General features: G+C 46.7%; 1 protein-coding gene across 1 annotated transcript; it reads right to left on the bottom strand.

The window, feature by feature from the left end:
• Positions 1-575: 575 nt before the first annotated feature.
• Positions 576-13,358, bottom strand: ENO1 (enolase 1). The gene is made up of 12 exons (XM_062012781.1): positions 13,277-13,358; positions 9,102-9,195; positions 7,912-8,007; positions 5,385-5,443; positions 4,926-4,995; positions 4,597-4,730; positions 4,202-4,424; positions 2,945-3,142; positions 2,507-2,708; positions 2,025-2,133; positions 1,564-1,622; positions 576-1,054 (listed from the first exon to the last, which is right to left on the bottom strand). Exons 2-12 carry the CDS (start codon positions 9,184-9,186, stop codon positions 985-987), a joined length of 1,305 nt encoding a protein of 434 aa, XP_061868765.1. The 5' UTR covers positions 9,187-9,195; positions 13,277-13,358; the 3' UTR covers positions 576-984.
• Between the last annotated feature and the right edge of the window lie 1,758 nt (positions 13,359-15,116).

The raw sequence follows: 15,116 nt of genomic DNA, 5'->3' as shown, positions 1-15,116 counted from the left end.
CAGGTTTAGCTACACCTTGTATCGGAATGCTATTAATGAAGCTCAGGAACTGTTCTGTTCCACAACTCTCATCCTCTTAAGCCACATCTTCTCATAGCAGCAACAGATCAAGAAGGAGGGTACACAGACACTTCCAACACAGCCAACACTGTGCCAACCTCTTGCTCAAAGCCAAGGTTATCAGGGAACGTTTTTTCAGCAATGGTGTGACAAGACTACTAAGCAGACTCCTGCAAGAAGCCCTGATAAAAGGTTAAGCACAGTACTTGTCAGGACACATCTCATGTTGATAAATGAAGACCTCTGAGCTTTTTCTCTTCCTTGGAAGGATCACAATTGATCTCAGGGTTAGCCTTAGCCCTCCTTCCCATACCCTTGAAGGCCACTCTCCTAACAGCAGGCACATACATTCAGCTATTTCTTTGTCCATTTGCCACAAAGGAACATCAGTCTATCCCATGGCCATGACAGCAGCCCAGTTCCCTGCAGAACAACCTTAAAACAGGATCTGACGACACTGAGGTAGCTGTTCCTGCTCCTCAGCCTCCCCCAAAGCCACTCAAAGCCACACTTGGTTGAGTTGTCTGATGCTTTTATTTATCACATGTAAAAACACTACTGTTTCTGTTTGCAGGTACCTCTTGTTGCACTGCAAGCCACACAGCTCCAAATGTTGAAGACCAGAGAGGCAGAGAAAGGAAATGAAGAGTTTATGCCCAGAGTAACAAGGTCATGACCCCAGAGGGTGTTTAATATTCAGAACTCCCCCACAGGGACTGTTCTACAGAAGCAGTAGAGCATTACAAGTAACAGATGAGAGTGCCGGTGAAAACACTAGGTGAAGGGATCAACTATGAGGGGAAGAGGACCTGCAAAACTGGTCTTTTTCCTTCAGCTGCCCTTATCTTTCTAGTACAGGTAATTGTGATCTAAGCAGACGACTAGTGCTTTCAACCAGACCAGGGGTTGACTGATCCACACAGCTTAGTTGACACGAGGGTTCCTGAAGTTCCTTCCAGCAAAACGGGCCTTGCTGCCAAGCTCCTCTTCAATTCTGATGGAAAGGGAAGAGATGCTGGGTGTCAGCAGGTAGTGTCAGACTCCTGTACTGTGCAGCTGCTGGCCTTACAGTGTATGAACTCATCTGCCTGGTACTGAAGGGTCTACCAGAGTCACAAGCCAGATCCCAAACAACTGCAGTTACACACATTTACCACCCATATTACTTAACTTGGTCCCATCATTTTAAATGCTTGTCCAAGAGAACAGCATCATGCAGACAGGACAATGTCTCCTTTCTACCATCACAGGATGCTTTGTCTAGTGTCCCCTTGTAGTGTCTCAGGTATGGACACAAAGCCCACCCACAGCATTTAGCCTACAGCCTGCTCTGCAAGCACAGCACCAACTGCCCAAAAACACCTCCACCAGCCTCAGCTCCTGCTCTTAAGCTGCAGAGTGTTTCTGAAGTGCAGCAGCCCAAGTTGTGCCCCAAATGCATTAGTGGAGCACCCACTCTACATGAGGCTTAATCCTCAAACCTTTTCCCCGTGGGAGTCTCACCTCAGCAGCTGGTTGTACTTGGCTAGACGCTCAGATCGGCACGGGGCACCAGTTTTGATCTAAAAGGGAACCAGGAAGTTAATGAAGAACGACAGCAGTAGTAAAGGCACAGATGCCAAAACTATTCTACTTTGTTTACAGTAATAAGCACAATCACAAGCTTTATTTCAGCATCAGAATAAATGCCTAACACTTGATTAGAAGCAATCAGGAGTGTTCATTTGCTAATAGCTTCAGTATCAGAAAATCCTGATCCACCCACTGGAGTTTATGACAACTTTAAAGCCAGTGGGTAAAGGTGAGTTTACACAAGATAACACATTCCCTTGTCACACTCCCATTAGTCAAAGCAGCTTCCTATACACAGGATGAGCAGATCCCATCTACTGTGCAGCATAGCTTCATCACCATAAAAACCTCATCAGGCAAAAAAGGAAACTGCAACAGCTCCAGATACCAACCTGACCAGTGCAGAGCCCAACTACCAGATCAGCAATGAAGGTATCTTCCGTTTCTCCAGAGCGATGACTCACCATCACTCCCCAGCCATTGGACTGGGCGAGCTTGCAGCTGGAAGGGAGAAACACATCAAGTCCCACACTGTCGCCACGTGCCTCGCAGCCTTTGCTCTAGCCCTGCAGGCAAGTGGCAGGCATTTCTTGCTTGGGCAGGACAGAGCTGCCCTTTGGTACCTTAAGGTTAGGATCATGTGAGAACTCAGTGATAAGTAGCTGCTTTTACATGTGCTCAGACTCAGTAAAGCTGTTTAATGTCCCCATAAAACTTCAAGACCTTGAAGGTACAGGTTTACCTGTCAATACTGTTCCCCCTTCACAGATGCAAAAGTCAATTAACTTCTATTCTACCAGCTGTGGTCTACACCTTCACCTCCCCTCAATCACACAATCCTCCACCCTGTCACAGCCAAGAGGGGAGAACTTACGCTTGCAGGGACTCTGTCACTGAGCCAATCTGGTTGACCTTGAGGAGAAGGCAGTTGCAGGCTTTGTCCTCCACCGCCTTGGCAATACGCTTGGGATTGGTGACAGTCAGATCGTCACCGACCACCTGGATGCCAACACTGCCAGTGAACTTCTTCCAGGCAGGCCAGTCATCCTGGTCAAATGGGTCTTCAATGGACACCACTGCAGAGGGATACAAGGAGCTTTAGGTAACGCCACCCTGAAAGGTCCTGCTTGCAAACAGTTGTACCAAAGTGCTGCAGCCAAGCACCACCCACCTCAAAAAACATTCCTAAGACTCCTAAAAGGCCAACTCTGTTCTGCTCATCATCCCTCTTATAAGAGGGATGCATCTAACTCTTAGCTTCACAGTCAATCCCTACTTAGAATTACTACTGTGCCTCTTGTTGACAACTCACCAGGGTAGTTCTTGACAAAGCCCTTGTACAGGTCAGCCAGCTGATCAGGAGAAATGTATCTGCTGGGATCATCAGGGGATTTGAAGTCCAGGTCATACTTTCCATCACGGTAGAACTCTGAGGCAGCCACATCCATGCCAATGACAACCTTGTCAGTGTAACCAGCCTTGGCAATGGCAGTCTTCAGCAACTCCAGAGCTGAAATACAGTGAAGTGTTTGAGTCCCTGCTCAACATTTGAACTCAAAAGCTAGTCATTTACCAACACACATATGGCAAAAAATCTCCATTCCCCCCTAGAGAAAGCCTAAAGGCCACAGAAAAGGTTCTTACTCCCACTTCAGAACTCACTGGAACAAGATACTACTTTAATACTGCTTTTAGCTTGTAATAGCCTTGAGACACCATTATAGGATTCATAATCTGCTCAGGCACGCCTACATGTCAGCCCAGAAAGCTTAATACTAGAGGACACTACATCCTCTTTTAGCTTTATATGCATGTAGGAAGGAAGTAGTGACCACACTTTAATCCCTTTCAGCTCCAAGATCAGGTGTTGTCCATCCAAACCATGACAGGCAATGTGATCCACAGTCTGCCTCTCACAGGCTAACTGAAAACTTACAAGTTCTAGTCCTCTACTGTCTTATTAGCAGCTCCATTTCTGCAAAAGATGCAGAAAAACTGCTCTTCTGACACAGTTTATACAGGAACAAGTATTTCACTTGTTACAAGACAAACTGCCTCCCTCTCCCACAAGTTTGTGAACAGAACTGTTTGGCTATAGAAACAGCAAAAGCTTCAACTTCCCAGGCAAACCTCCACACACTCCCACACATCACCAGGCATACTTCAAACAGTTTTCCTCCTTTGTCAGCAGAGAAACAACTCCACCAAGCTTTTGACTATTGAGTTCTGGGAAATCTGCTGGGCACACAGCCATTCCCACACCACTTGTCAACAGAAATGGGGTAAGATTCCCTTAAGTTGCTACAGGAACAGAACAGCAAGGAGGCACTGAAGTCAGAGCCATCCTGTCAAGCTGTATGAACTGATGACCAAGAGAATTGCTTTGTGGTACAACACAGGACCACACCAGCATAGCATCTTGCAAAGTTGGTCAGGATAAGAAGCAGGGGAAAGAAAAAGCAGCAAGTCCTTTAACCTACTGATGCTGCCTTCCATTTCCAGTGGATAGGTATGATCTTTGTTCTCTGGCTATCACTTACACCTCCTCCCACACTTGGCTTACTCATACCTTCTTTATTTTCCAGGATGTTGGGAGCAAAGCCACCCTCATCACCCACGTTGGTTGCATCCTTGCCATACTTCTCCTTGATGACATTCTTGAGGTTGTGGTAGACCTCTGCACCGATGCGCATCGCCTCCTTGAAGTTGTTAGCACCCACAGGGAGGATCATGAACTCCTGCATTGCCAGCTTGTTGCCAGCATGGGAGCCACCATTGATCACGTTGAAAGCCTTGGAGTAAGCAGAAAGAAAAGCCAAAGTAGAGTATTTTCATGGTGAACTGACTTTTACAGCCTTTATGTTAAGGCTCTTTGTTCCCTGGCTAACTTGATTTGAGACCACAGGACATCACAAAGCTCCTGGTCAGATCAAGTCTTTAGCTGGCCCTTATCAGGAGACTTACGGGAACTGGAAGAATGACTTCTGCATTTCCAGCAAGGTCAGCAATGTGACGGTACAGAGGGACACCCTTCTCAGCAGCACCAGCTTTGCACACAGCCAGAGATACACCCAAGATGGCATTGGCACCAAACTTAGCTGAAACAGGAAAAAAATTGTTTCAGGAATGTTGTATCTTCATGAAAACACTCAGCAATACAGGCACTGCTGTGTTGCTTACAGAAGCACACAGCATATGCCATGTGCTGCCTGCTGTTTCTGATAAGGCAAGCTGGAATTCTATAAACCAATCTTCATCTTCTCATGCCTGGCTGCAACATAAAGCCCACTTACATTTGTTCTCTGATCCGTCCATTTCCAGCATCAGCTTGTCAACCTTCTCCTGCTCCACAACATTGACATTCTGCAGAGAAGCAAACAAAGCACAAATCCCCTCAGACTCCTCTCAAATTAACCAGCTTGGATAAAACCCAGTCCATACCCATCATCTATCCACCTTTTTAAGCGTAAAGCAGCTTCTATCTTAACTGCACACCACTGAAATTCCCAAGTGCTGAAGTATTTCCACACACTACAACACTATAGGCTGCTAGAGAGGGTTTTGATTAAGTGTGAGACACACAATCAAAGAAAGCAATTGCTGTAGGTCAGTTTGTTCACATGCAATCCACCACACAGGTTGACATCCCCCCATGTAATACAGTTTCTCTAACTGTTTCTAGAAAGAACCCATCTGTTAGGACACATTGGACTGGCATTAACTGATGTTAGCAGAAGACAGATTGCTCCTACCTTGCTAATCAGTGCAGGTGCAATTGTTTTATTGACGTGCTCAACAGCTTTTGAGACACCTGGAAGGAACAAGCAAATCAGACACTGGTCAACCACACTGGTTACACAGGCATTAGTAGGTGATCTCAGTAACCATAACATCAAGAACATCACCTCATGCTACTCAAATCCCAATCCAACCTGAGCCTACAGCCAAATCTGAACACTTCTGAGAGTCCATCTCGACTGAATGGAAGTTGCATGAAGTAAGCATCACCTAGGAATGCCTACTGCAGTTTTAGTCTGCAAGACCATGCACTGGAGAAATTCATCCAAGTGACAAGGTTGCACTGAAAGTACATCCATTACCTGCGTACACAATGCTGTCCCCAGGAACTCGTTAACATATTTAACAGCTCTGGATACACCTGACAGAAGCGAAATGGACAAGACAATCAAGGAAGAGATGGAGAGACACAGCCAAAAACAAAGCCAGTCATAGAAGAGAAAGGACACAAACAGGTTAACAGGCCTACAAGTCAGCAAACGTCTGATAGAGCAGCAGACCAGCAACAGAAAGGTTCGAAGGCAAGAGCAAATTGTGCATCAGCCAGCAAGGCTCTGTTTGGTCAATTGATCCAAACCTCAAGTGACTGAATGACAGCATTGAGAAAAGGTTTTAGGAGAGGTTACTGCTACCCACTCATACAACTGATGAAAAAGGGTAAAGAAAAAGGTTTTCCCCAGAAGTTCAACATGCAGCAGATGCACCATTTCATTATCTACTGTTACCTTGTACCACTGCTACATCTTCATCTTAGCACATGTTTTACCCTGGGTACAAAGCTGAAATAGTCTCTGTACCTGGATGCAGGCAAAGAAATGGGCTGTCTGCTCATGGCTTTGAACAGGGAATTAAGTGTGAACAGAACACCATCCTTTTTGAAGCTATGCAGACCCACTACTGCTTCAATCAGCAACTCCGGGATGAACTTGCATCTTCCCCACAAGCAGAGATCACCATCAGCTAGCTACCAATTTTAGGCTAAAGAATATTGTCATCCCTGTATCGTGCTTAAAGAAGTCTGAAGACCCAAGCTTCAGAACTGGTGAATGTTCATGAAGTGCAGCCTGAACCACATTCATTGTCTCCAGATGTATATTACAAAAGACTGACCAACTATCTGCAATTTATCTAATTTAGGGATTACTTGCTCATAAACTCATGTTATTCTCCAGCTGACCAAAGACTTCAGCTGCGATAAAGTGGTGTGAAAGCTCAAGACTGGTGTCTAGTTAAGTGCCACAAAGAACTGCCTGTAGGATCAGATTTAACAGATCTGAGCACAAATACATTTAGCACAGACGTAAGTACACATTCACTCTTCACAAGAGGCACTCTAGGTAAACAGCATGAGCCCTTCATCTCTTTGGGATATTCAGTCATCTAGGAGTTCATTCTGTGTAAGAGTAATAACCATCCATCTCCTCTGAGAAAGCTCAAGTTCAACTCATCACTCTGTCTTAAAAGACAAAATATTTCAGCTTCTTTTCACCTGACTGGCAGAGAAGACAAGTAACACTCTCTCCCAGCCAAAAGCTGACTGCATCACTGACACATTTACAGCAGTAAGATAAAAAGAAGTCCTGACTGTCCAAGCTCTCAGTAGTCCTAAGAATTACTATTACAATGTTCATTAGGTAACTACATCTTCTATGCTGCTATTTATTTTCCCCCTGTACTCGTTTCCAAGCCAGTCTGGTAACAGCTGTACTTTATTTCCTTTCAAAACCTACAATCAGTCCCTAGACAACTAAAACATTACATCACTACTACAAACTCAAGTATCCTGGCTACCTAAAATGACAAAAAGCTAAACTGTCTTGAGCTATTGTGCAGTCTAAAGCAAAACTATCTTCCATAATTACCAGTATAAAGCTCCACATTAGCTGTGGTCAGCAGCTGGTATAAGCCTCAGGTTCAGGACTTAACATGCAGGGATCTAAGGAATCCACAGTGGCCAAGCAGCTAAAGTTAACAGTTCTTTGAAAATCTGGTCTTTAAAGAGATCTTGTGACTAGCTGTAGTATCAACAAGCCCTCTAGAGCATGTGGTTTAGATACTCTTACAACACTTTGCTGAAGCACACTGTACTCTGACAAGTACCCACATGCACGGCAACACGAGTGGCGTAAGTCTGTTTGAACAAACTGCACTAGAGCCCTGAGCACTCAGCTGGCACGCCTGAGCCCCATGTATCCCCTGCACAATTACAGTTATCTCTACCACTATGTAGCTGCACTGCTGGAGGCAGAGTCACTGCACATTATCCCCTGCAGAAACTCAGTCTGTGCTTAATCCCTGCCCTAGCTATGCAGCCCACATGAAGCACATACTGCTGTCACCTTCCTGCTCCTCTCCACTGCTCCTGCTTCATTGCCATGCCCTGTGAAGGGAGCCCACAGGTCCTCTGCTACAATCTGACAAATCTACACAGCAACACAGTCACTGGAACAGGCCAAGCTGAGTATGAAAATTCAGGTTTACCTTTCCCCATGTAGCGTGTCTTGTCATTGTCACGAAGCTCCAGAGCTTCATAGATTCCAGTTGACGCACCACTGGGGACAGCAGCTCTGAACAGACCTGGTTACAACAGAAGAACTGCATTAACACATGGAAACCTCCAGAACATTCCTCATACGTACTCTACCCCTACCTAGCACATCCTTCCATCCCTGGAGATGATAGGCAACCTAAACCATATCCATGCTTACTTACACAGTGATCCCAAGATCACTGCCTGCCCTTACAGCATCACCAATTCATCTCCCTCATGCTGACCAACAGCAAGTCGATTCCCTTTCTTCTACTCTGTATTCCAAGTTAGGAAAGTCATCCATTCCCTCCTCAAAGGATAGCTTTATTAACTTAATGTACTGTTGAGCTCCGTCTGCCAAGCAAGCTCTTGAATTCTTCTAAGATACCACAGAGAAGGGACAATTAGAAGGTCTACTTCATTAATAGCAGTTCTGAGCATTTTGGTCAACAGCACAGCCACCCAGAAAGCCCCTTCTTCCAGCCAAGGATGCTGAACTTGGAATGAACCAGTACACTGAAGTCTGCTCTGCCTGTGGTTCAAGACACCAACTTCGGTTGCCAGTCTTTCCCTTATCCTGCTATAGCAAAGAGCTTAGAAGGGGCAATCTCATTTAATGACTGCATTAATCTTTTGAGGCAGAAAGATCAGCTATTTAGTTAAGTGTATTACAGCTATTGTGTTTGCTCATTCCACCAAACCACGCTGGTATGTGTTTGCACAATGCCTTTGTCAGATCCTATCAGATGTGGGATGAACAGCTAAGAAACCAAGGGAAAGTCCTACAATAATTAAAAATATAACACATTATAAGTGAAAACCCAATTAGAGAAGTTGTCCAGTCATGCCCAAATACTTGGGCAGAGAAGAAGCCATTACCCAAGACTCAACTCTGCAGCAGCAGACTGTTTCATTACACAGGGACCCCTAGACAAAACAAGCACTGAACTTTAAGTGCAGTCAATTCAGAGTTTGGGGAACACCAGTAGTTGCTCCAGGACAGGAACAATGGCAAATGCTATTCCAGTATATGCTGAGGACAAGGGTAGGAAAGCAGGTTTGGATTAACACTTGCAAACTTTAGACTCTTCAGTTTCATCAGATACAAGAAAGGAATAAATATCTACAGCTAAGGACTCACCTTTGTTGGTATAGAGGTCTACCTCAACAGTGGGATTCCCACGTGAGTCAAAGATTTCACGGGCATGGATCTTGAGAATAGACATCTTTAAGACCTGAAAAAGAAGAGTTTAGCATTAATCATACAATTGTTTGGGTTGGAATGGATCTTCCAAGATTCTCTAGCTCATCTCTGCCATGGGGAGGCACATCTTTCACTAGATCAAGTTGCTCAAAGGACCATCCAACTTGACTGGATACTTCCAGTGATGAAGCATCCATAAGTATCCCAACTACATCTCCCCTATTTCAGGTTAAAACTTGCAACTTGATCCTGTTTATCCATATTGTTCAAACACAGTCCTGTGAAATCAATCTTTCTTTTTTTCCTAAACACATGAAGGGTAACCACCACACCTCTCCTTCCTTGTCTGTCCCTTCTGAACAGCACCAGCTGCAGCACTCCAGTCATGTGATTCATCCCACCATTCACAGGATGCACTCCTCAGTCACAGCAATTAGGTAACAGGTTTCCAGGTGCACAGGGACTTCTACCTCATCCTGTTTGTTACACACACCACAATGGGCTGCTGCTATGTCAGAAAACTGCAGCCCCTCACTCTTAGCTAGACAAAATACTTTTTCCCTCCACTATGCCTAGCTTCCTTTGAAGTCTGGCTTGAAGTTTATTGGCTTGATATCTACATCCTGTAGGAATAACTGCAGTCATGAGACCCATACAAAAATGGTTCCCAAGTAACAAGTGAGAGGACAAGAGGAAACAACCCCAAGTTGCCCCAGGGGAGGTTTAGATTAGATATTGGGAAAAATCTCCTCACTGAGAAGGCTGTCAGACACTGTTCCAGGCTGCCCAGGGAGGCGGGGCAGTCCCCATCCCAGGAGCCATTGCAAAGCCATGGTGCTGAGGCTACTGGTGGGCTTGGTAGTGAGGGCAGTTTAAAGGTCTTCTCCAGCTAAAAGGATTCTACAATCCTGGAACACTTCACAGTACTTCAACTGGAAAACGTTTTTGTACTTAAGAGCCATCTGTTGAAATGACAGAAATCTTTACATAAATGGGAAGAACAGTCTGAAAAAACACAAACCTTACTTCCAGAGAAATCTATGGAAATGTCACTTTACCATGTAAGGGCAGCTGAGCAATCCTAACACAGAAAATCTCTGCTACCAGTTAGGATTCTCTTTGATAAAAGACTCAAGTGCAACAGATTTTAGTATGCACAGCAGCTGTTCAGAGCCAAACATAACCTAGCTTGAAATAGAAACAGTCGTGCCTCTAATTAAGAACTTGCATTAATAGTTACAGCCTTCTCGAGTATTTACAGGAATAGATTTTCCTCTTAAAGGAAAAATAGGACCAGTGTTTTGAATGTTTGCTTTTCCCCCTTCTCACGTAACTCAACACTCTTCCTTAAGGGAATTGCAGGAAGAAATGACTTATGTAAGCTCAGCTACATTTTAAAAGTCAAGTCATACAAATGCCTGCAAGTCATCGACTGGCACCAAACACAGTGCATCTGCAGCAAAGGAAGCTCTGCCTCAGAAGCAGAACTATCTGGAAGCTGGCTCCTTGGCAAGCCAGTGTGGGTGGTAACCCTGTTTACAGAAATGGTCATGAATCTCCGCACTTACGGCAAAGTTAAGAAAACAGGACCTGAGAAACACTGTTGCTTGTACAGACTGTGTGTGGGGGAGTTCAATTTCACATGCTCATTCTTCCTCCCCAGCAAATCTTCCCTCCAAGTTAAAAACATGGGTAGCTACTTGGTTTGTCCCCTTGGCTTTAAACTGTCCCTTTTAGTTATCCTGCTTCTATGTGGTCTAAGGCAGCTCAAGGATTTTACAGTAAGACTTGGTAGATGCTATGACTCACCTAAGAAGCAAGACAGCTCAGTTCAAGCTGGCCTTCACATTGCCACTACTTGGGCTTTAATCAGTAAATATTTAAGCTAAAAATAAATTCCTGCAACTCTCCAGCTATCAGTCCCATCCATACTAATGCTTATCACTCTGCACCTGCACTGAGAAATGACTAAGAAATCCTATTTATCAGAAAAGGGCTTTCAATCTTCGGCTGGCACCCCTTGTGCCTGACTATCATCTTCAGAACCACAGCTTCATGACAAAACCTTAAGTGGCTTATTCTTTGAAAGCACAGCCAGCTCACAGGAGGTCTTAGGACAATGCAGGAACTGTTTATCCACCTTCACAGAGGAGGTAGTGTAAGAGCTTCCACAAGGAACATCTGCCAGGTCTGACATTACTCAAACACCCTTGACAAGTGACCTCTCCAGTAGTCCCTTCATTTTGCTTTAGGAGACATTTCACAGCACCATGCCATTCCAGTGATCCCTCACACCATTTATTTGGAGGAGAGGAAAATGGTCATTTTGCAAACCCCCTCACTTATGTGTTCAAGAAACAGTTTTCCCACTAAGCTATTTGTGGTTAAAAATCTGAAGCTTCAGTTGATCACCAGTTGAGCATTCTGTGGAAACACTAACTGAAGCAAGAGAGCTCATCAGTAGCTCTGCCTGCTCCAGACCTTTGTACCCAGTGATGGAGCCAGCCAAACACACACAAATATCAGAGTGTTATTTAACAACTGCGCTGCCCTAAACCTTTTTTTGTACCATAATCTGCTGACAAGGTCAGTGTCTCCCTTTAGGAGAGGAACCACGTACGCTGGCCTTCTTAGGAGCACACATGTTACTACCTACTTCAAGGTTAAGTTACAGCCCACTGCACCACTGCCAGTTCTGAGTGTTATCTTCACCATCAACTGAAATCCAAGAAATTGCCATTTACCCCCCCCTAAGCCTGTGTTCTATGCAGGGAACAGAGTACTCTTACACTAATGTGGACTACTCCCACTTAAAATCTTTTCCAGAGATTTCATTTACAGCCCATTTAAACAGCAAAAGCTTTAAGTCAAGGCTGGGGTAAGACTGAGCACTGCTGGCATCTGAATGGACAGAAAATGCAGCAGCAAAATATGCCCACTGAAAGAACCACAGCAGTTAGCACCTCATTACAGAACGTCCATAGTTACCAGTGGAAGTCTTCCATGACATACAAAGGTCCTGTAAGACTGTAAGTCTCATATTATCACTGCTGGGGGAAAAAAAAGGCTTACTGCTCCTTAGGCCTTAGACCTCACTATGTGGGACCTGAACATACCAACTCTACTGCTGAAGCAGTCCTAACAACTGGACAAATATGGACCTACAAGGGCACCTTCCAATCCTATTCCGTGTTCCACACAGTAATAATTCACCTCTACAGTCTGCAACACGATGCAACGTGTTCTGAATAATGCCTGGCAGAGATTAAGTCATAGACACGTTGGACTACTTTCTCTCTCGTTGTTTAATAAGATGGAGGCCTGAAACTGCATTGCCTCAATCTGTGGGTTTGGATGACAAACTTCACTACTTCCTGCCAGGCTCAGAAAGTCACAGCCCTGTTCTGACTCAGCAGGCAAGTAACGGAACAGGAAAAAGCCCAAAATCCTCCCCAGCATCCCCGCACGAGGCAAGCTGGTCAAGAGGCAATTACTCTTCTACACCTTAACATCCAAAGATGCACATCGTCGAGTCCTACTCCCTACAGCGCTGCTTTACGATAACTAGTACTTAACTAGCCCCACTGGGAGACTTAAGGCAAGACCGGAATTCTGACACCAAACATTAAATATTCGAGATGCGAAGCTGAAGGACATCCTCTGTGCCTAGAGGGGAAGGTCCAAATCACGGCACACAATCCCAGAGCAACTGTTAATGATTAAGAGAAAAGAGGTTAAATCCTGCTTTTAAGAGAAGCCTTGACCCATCACAGCCCTCGGAAGAAAGATCTCACCGCCCGCCGCGCTGGCCGCCGGGGCAACGGCCGGCACAGGCCTCCCGCCGCCCCCCCGATGCGGCCCGCGCGCTGTGCGGCGAGAAGCGCTCCGGCAGCGGCCCGCATCCCCTCAGGGGTCGCCCAGGCCCGGCCGGGCCCGCGGGCAGCGCCGGCGGAGCCTCATCTCACGGAGCCGGCGAGAACTCCGCAGCTACTGCCCTGGGAGGCCAGGAGAGAGGAAACGGCGGCCTGAAGGGCCCCTCTGGCCCTCACACAAGGGCGGAGAGCCGAAAGGGCAGGCGGAGGGCGGGAAGGCCCCGCGGCCGCCTCACTCACCTTGAGCCGCTCTCGCACCGCCGAACGCGCCGCCTCACCTCAGACTGAGACCGAGCGACTGCGCGCAGGCCCGGCTATAGCCCACCCCATGCAGATGAGATCCCTCCTCCCGCCTCCTATTGGCCGGCTTAACCCCCTTCCGTATTCTCATTGGTCAGGCCGTCCCTTTGCCTCCTTCCCATTGGCTACAGCTTTCTCGCGCCAGAGGCGGGCTCGCGTGCGTGCGGTACGTGCCGCGGCGAATCTGCCGCCTCGTGGAAAAGTGCCATCGCGGTGGGGGCGGCGGGGCCGGGGGCGCGGGGTCCCTGTGCCGGGCCCGAGCCCCCAGCGCCCAGCCCCGGGGCTTTGCAGCTGCCCTGAGCCGGCAGAGAACGTGGCTCTTCTGTGCGTGAGTTGCGCCCGTGGGGTAGCTCGGGCAGTGGTGGGGAGAGATGGAATGTAACGGGCACAGGCTGGAACAGGAGCAGCAACTCCTGTGGTGCTGAGCTGAGGGAGCCCTGGCCCAGGCTGCCCAGGGAGGGTGTGCAGGCTCCTCGGCAGGCTTCCAAACCCACCTGGACACGTTCCTGTGCCCCGTGAACCTGCTTTAGCAGGGGCTTGATGATGGCTAAATGTCCCTTCCCATCCCCACCGTTCTGTGATTCTGTGGTTGAATGAAATCCCATCCTTGCACACTTGGAATAAAGGTACAGCCACGCTTTCACACCAAGAGGGTGTAGAAACAGACTAAAGCCAGCATGAAGCCAGCAATGCTGGTGAGAGGAAGGCTGGGGAGACAAAGGATGTTATTAGTCCTAGGAAAGGGCTAATTACAAATACAATAGTTTTTAACCTTTTGTTTTGAATAGCCATTACATCAGTTCAGACACATCAGTTACTACAGTGCCAACAGGAACAATTTCAAGTGCTTTACCTGGGTCTGCACAAGGGCATCTGATGCACCAAAACACATGTTTGAAGACTATGTTGTGACCAAAACATAATGGACCAGAACAGAGCTTAACATCAGGTCACTGAGTTAAAAGACCTTACCACAGTGAAGTAATTCCTGCTCCTGAAAAGCTCCAGCCCCTCTGTGGATGCTGGAAAAACACCATCGAATTATTCATTGATAATTCTTTAGCCTGCTGCATGATGAGTTGTGAACTGTGCACCACTCAATGAACTGGCTGCCCTGTGATCAACAAAAGCTCCATCCCTGGAAAGTAATATTCAGCTTCCTATGTTGTCAGTATTAAACACATGTCAGGGTGTTTCATAAGAACATGACTGCTCACATGAGTTGTTCCCATCTGCAGCACTGCAGAAGGATGCTGCTCCTTCCTGGACTTTTTTATCCAACACCCTTAGTAGCTGCTCCCTGCGGCTGGCTTGAGAGTGATTTGACTCCATCTGCTCCTCTGTGCTGGAGCAGTGGAGCGTGGGGGTGTGTGCTGGAGGGGGGACCTGCCTCCAGGCTCTCCCCAGTGGAATGGCTGCTGGGGAATATACTGATTTGGTTACCTTAAATAAATTGCAGTTGTAACGTGAGGTCTTTGTGGGGTTGTTATGGAGAATAGCTGTGCCCAAGATTCCCATAGGCCTGGTTTTCTTCCAGGATTGTTTAACTGAGGAATGGTCACACCTTGCACTGCAGGGGAATCTCATTGCAAGGTCAAAATATTTGACTGAAGCCCAGGTCTCACCTTCCCATGCTGTTAGCCTTCACTCCTGGACATGGTTGCTCCTGTTCAAGGCAGAGCATCATCCCCAGCCCTGAGAGTGTGAAGCCCAAAGCCCTGAGGGACTGGTGCTTTGTGTTTCTGGGACATTGCAGAACCCAAACTCTCAACTCCCCTGG

This window comes from Colius striatus, chromosome 21 (genome assembly GCF_028858725.1).
Source record: "Colius striatus isolate bColStr4 chromosome 21, bColStr4.1.hap1, whole genome shotgun sequence".
NCBI classification, from domain to species: Eukaryota; Metazoa; Chordata; class Aves; order Coliiformes; family Coliidae; genus Colius; species Colius striatus.
The sequence above is the reverse complement of the archived record's forward strand: the minus strand, read 5'-3'. Positions and strand labels throughout refer to the sequence as shown.